A 3,849-nucleotide genomic window follows, 5' to 3' on the forward strand; every position below is an offset into this window, starting at 1 on the left:
CCGTTCTGCATGCTGCAGCGAAGTGTACTTGAAATTATTCATCATTAAATGTGGTTTTAACATTACTTTTATAAAGTTTGAAGTGCGTGCTGTCCAATCCAGCTCACTGTTTTTTACAGAAGCCCTGTGAAAGCATCACAGCTTTGCCGATCTCAGAGTGTTAAAAGAAAAAAAATTCCTGTATCCACATCCTGATCCAGAACATCACCAAAATTTAAAGGTGTGTTACTTGGCCCAGTACCACATGTGGTAAAAATATGTCATGACAATCTGTCTACAAGTTTTTGAGTAATGTTGTCCACAGACAGAACGACAGACAGACATACGACAGAAAACATTACCTCACCCTTGGTGGAGGTAATTAATTAGTAAATAAAAAGTCATAATGGTAACCTTCTCTATCAAAATAGAATGAACTGGTCTGGAAGCTGGAGAGGGGGGAGGGGTTTGAAGCGCCTTGTTTGTATTTAAAGAGACAGCCTCAAAACGAGTTGATTTGAGTCGCCTCAGAAAAGCGGTGAAAGAAGGGCTTGTGGATTTAAAATAAGGAGGAATACAGACTGAAGCATTGCAGTTCTACTTTATATGAATGATGTAAATCTGAAAAAGAAGGATTTAAAAGCAGGAGATTTCTACTTTAACATGTGCCGTAAGTTTGATTTGCTTTCCTGACAAAAAAAAGATAAGATTCTCCTGTCAGTGAATAAAAGGTCAAAGTTTTATAAAACATCTAAAGGCTAAATGGCGAATTGCAATTAAATAAACTTGTAATTAGCAAAGCAAGTCTTTCACTTAAAATGAACATAGAAATGTTCACTGCAGAGATCAAACTAAAAGGAACAATCTACTGTGAGAAATATATATAACATAGATTTAACATGTGTGACCTGCAGGAACAGATGAGGTGAAGGTTCTGGAGGTCTCCTGGCCTGATGACACCATCATCAGTCGAGCTCTTGAATCTGGTGAAATGAACTCAGTGGTGGAAATAAGCTATCCCAGAGACGGTGAAGCATCTGTGCTCAGCAGCGACACGCAGGTACACAACACATATTCACAAAACAATTTGTAAACAAGTTTTCATTCCAGTCAGACTCTGTGAATCACATTAACAAAAACATGTCTTCACTCCTCTGTTCTTAGTTCTTATTATTTATTATTATTATTATTATTATTATTATTATNTGTTACCTTTAAGTTAATTTTATAGTTTTGTGATTTTAATAATGCTAATGTATTGATATTTTTCTAGTTTTGATTGAAGTTTGCTTGTTTAGCGTCGTCACAGTTGCTAGGTGACATGACGTAAGGACGGGACGCTAGACCGTCCAAATTCACAGCCTCTTTTTTTCCAGTCTACCAAGGACCCGGCCCACCTTGATCGGGTAGTCTGGGTCCTCCGGAGGACCCGGCCTGTCGTTTTGGACACAGCCGTAGTAGTAATATTATAGAAGTAGTAAAAGAAAGTAGTAAACTCACCGACTACAATTTCCCAAAAACGTTGCATACGTGGCTGCTCCCAAGCAGGGACTTGTCTCTGGAAAGCCTCGATAAAAGACGCCGACATCTCCTGCAACATGCTATGTGTTTACATCCATCGCTGCCATGTTTGTAACGACTTATCGTGAGAACAAACATATTCACGCGCGACTTTAATAACATTTCTTACTTAATGGAAACACCGCAGTTGCAAAACTGTGTTTTTCGACATTAACAGAATTTCGACAAAGTTTTGTGCACATTTGCAATGGAAACGCAGCTATTGTAACATTACCTAATTTCCCTCTGGGATCAATAAAGTACTTTTGAATTGAATTGATAGAGGACGTTACGACTATACAGCGGCACAGAAACGTTTTATTTACAAATTAATTAAAAGATGTCAACAAGGGAAGACTTGTCCATCCAGCCTTACATGTTGGAGCCAGAGTCTGACCCAGAGCCAGAGGAGAATGAAGACCACCAAAATGTAGTTGGTAAGGCCAGACCTTATTTGGCAGTTCTGTCACAAATAATTTGACGTAATAGTTCGGAAAACAACATATAAATATTATGTAAATATAACTAGAAGCACTCAGAGAAACAAACTTCCACCAAGGCTATTTTCCCTAACCTGAAATTGTGAAGAATTCTTTAAAAATTACTGGATCTGGATTATCACCAAAACTTCATGGTGTGTTCCTTCGGCCAATACACACCTGTGGTGAACATTTCGTAAAAATCTGTTCGTAAGTTTTTTAGTAATTTTGTCCACAAACAGACAGACAGACATGACCGAAATTATAACCTCCTTGACGGAGGAAATAAAGAAAACTGAATGAGTTTTTATGACCCAAACAGAATATAACGATATCTAAGCAACAAAGGGAAAGACTAAAGTCAAAATTTCTGCACTCCTACAGACTCCAAGTACACAACAAAATGTATTTAACGGATAAAAAAGTGGATTTTGCACGATATGTCCCCTTTAAATGAGAAGATTAAACTGTTTCGATGTTTCGGTCCGTAACAGAAGCACGTTAGACAGTAAACCCATTCCTTACCCTGCTCTCCAGCTCAGAGGGGAATTTGGTCTGAAACTTGCACGTGGTTCCTTCACTGTAGTCCCTCTGGATGAACACTTTGTTGGCAAGAGATGCACTATGCCTCAGCTCCTGGAGGTTGTGAAACTAAGGAGTACAAAAATAACACTGTAAGGGTTTGTTGCAGTCTGTGTTTAATGAGCCTCCAGAGAGACGTCGGTTGACTTGTGTACAAACAGGAGCTGGTGTGGAGGTGCTGGGGGATGGAGCTGGACCAGACAGAATGGGATCAGTTGCTTTATGGCTCAGTGTCTGCTGGTGTGTGCTGGAGCAGAGCCCAGAACTGGACATGTCATCTGATCCACACACTGGACATGTCCTTTCTGTTCCCCGCTGGTGTTTAAGTGAGGAGTAGCTTTGCAGGAGGTGACATTTCACCACACCTCCCAACAGATCGATGAGGRGAAACATGCGGAGGCAGGCTGCTGTACTATAAGGCAGGAAGCATTGAGGAYGAGGCTGCTGTCCTTGGTGCTGAACGCTTCTCTCGGCGTGTTTCTACGGTCAAACTGTGGCCTGTCACCGGATTAACAATCTGCTTTCACCACTCAGCTTATTGTGAGGCCGCTGCACTGCTGCGTATCTCTGCCTTCTTGTCACACACGTAGTCATTTTCTTCTCAAAACACGTCATCTCAGAATACGGTTGTGACGAAACAAGTAGTAAAATGTGGAACACAGTCGGTGCTCTCTCTCATTTCATTTATATTTTAAGTCATTATAAACTTGTCCACGCGTTTGACTGAAATCTGAAGCTGAGATAAAAACACAGACAGGACGATTGGTCTTACCTCTGTCGCCATGTTGCCATCCGTGGACGTGGGGGGAAGAATCCCTTCGTCAGCTGAAAACTGCTAAATCGGACGAAAACGGGAGGAGGCGGGGTTAAATGACGCGGGGGGCGGAGCTTAAAGCAACAACCCAGAGCCGTATAAAGAAATCACAGTGTCCCCACAAAGATGCCAAAATTAACTGGTTTTGCTTAAACCACTGGCCATGTCTGTAAGATATTCATATTCTGTATGGAAAACCATTCCTGAAAATGTCGAAGTGTTTTCTCTCTTTATTATTATTGTTGTTGTTGTTGTTGTCATTGTTGTATACTGTATTTCTCACTCAAACCACTGGCCATGTCTGTATGATATTCGCATTTTGTCTGGAAAGCCATTCCTGAAAACTTAAAAGTGTTTTTTCTTTTTTTTAATTATTATTTTTATAAAAAATTTTTTGTATATTTCTGACTTAAACCACTGGACATATTTGTGTGG

At 40.2% G+C, this 3,849-nt stretch overlaps 1 protein-coding gene across 1 annotated transcript in view; it reads right to left on the reverse strand.

The window, feature by feature from the left end:
* golga7ba (golgin A7 family, member Ba) overlaps nt 1-3,562 on the reverse strand; it is a gene marked incomplete at both ends in the record, with an annotated part of 9,332 nt that extends 5,770 nt beyond the window's left edge. Inside the window, 2 exon segments of the mRNA XM_014027848.1 lie at nt 2,544-2,669; nt 3,373-3,562. Coding sequence (XP_013883302.1) covers nt 2,544-2,669; nt 3,373-3,384 — 138 coding nt within the window.
* Between the last annotated feature and the right edge of the window lie 287 nt (nt 3,563-3,849).

Source organism: Austrofundulus limnaeus, unplaced genomic scaffold, assembly GCF_001266775.1.
Source record: "Austrofundulus limnaeus strain Quisiro unplaced genomic scaffold, Austrofundulus_limnaeus-1.0 Scaffold690, whole genome shotgun sequence".
Taxonomy (NCBI): Eukaryota; Metazoa; Chordata; class Actinopteri; order Cyprinodontiformes; family Rivulidae; genus Austrofundulus; species Austrofundulus limnaeus.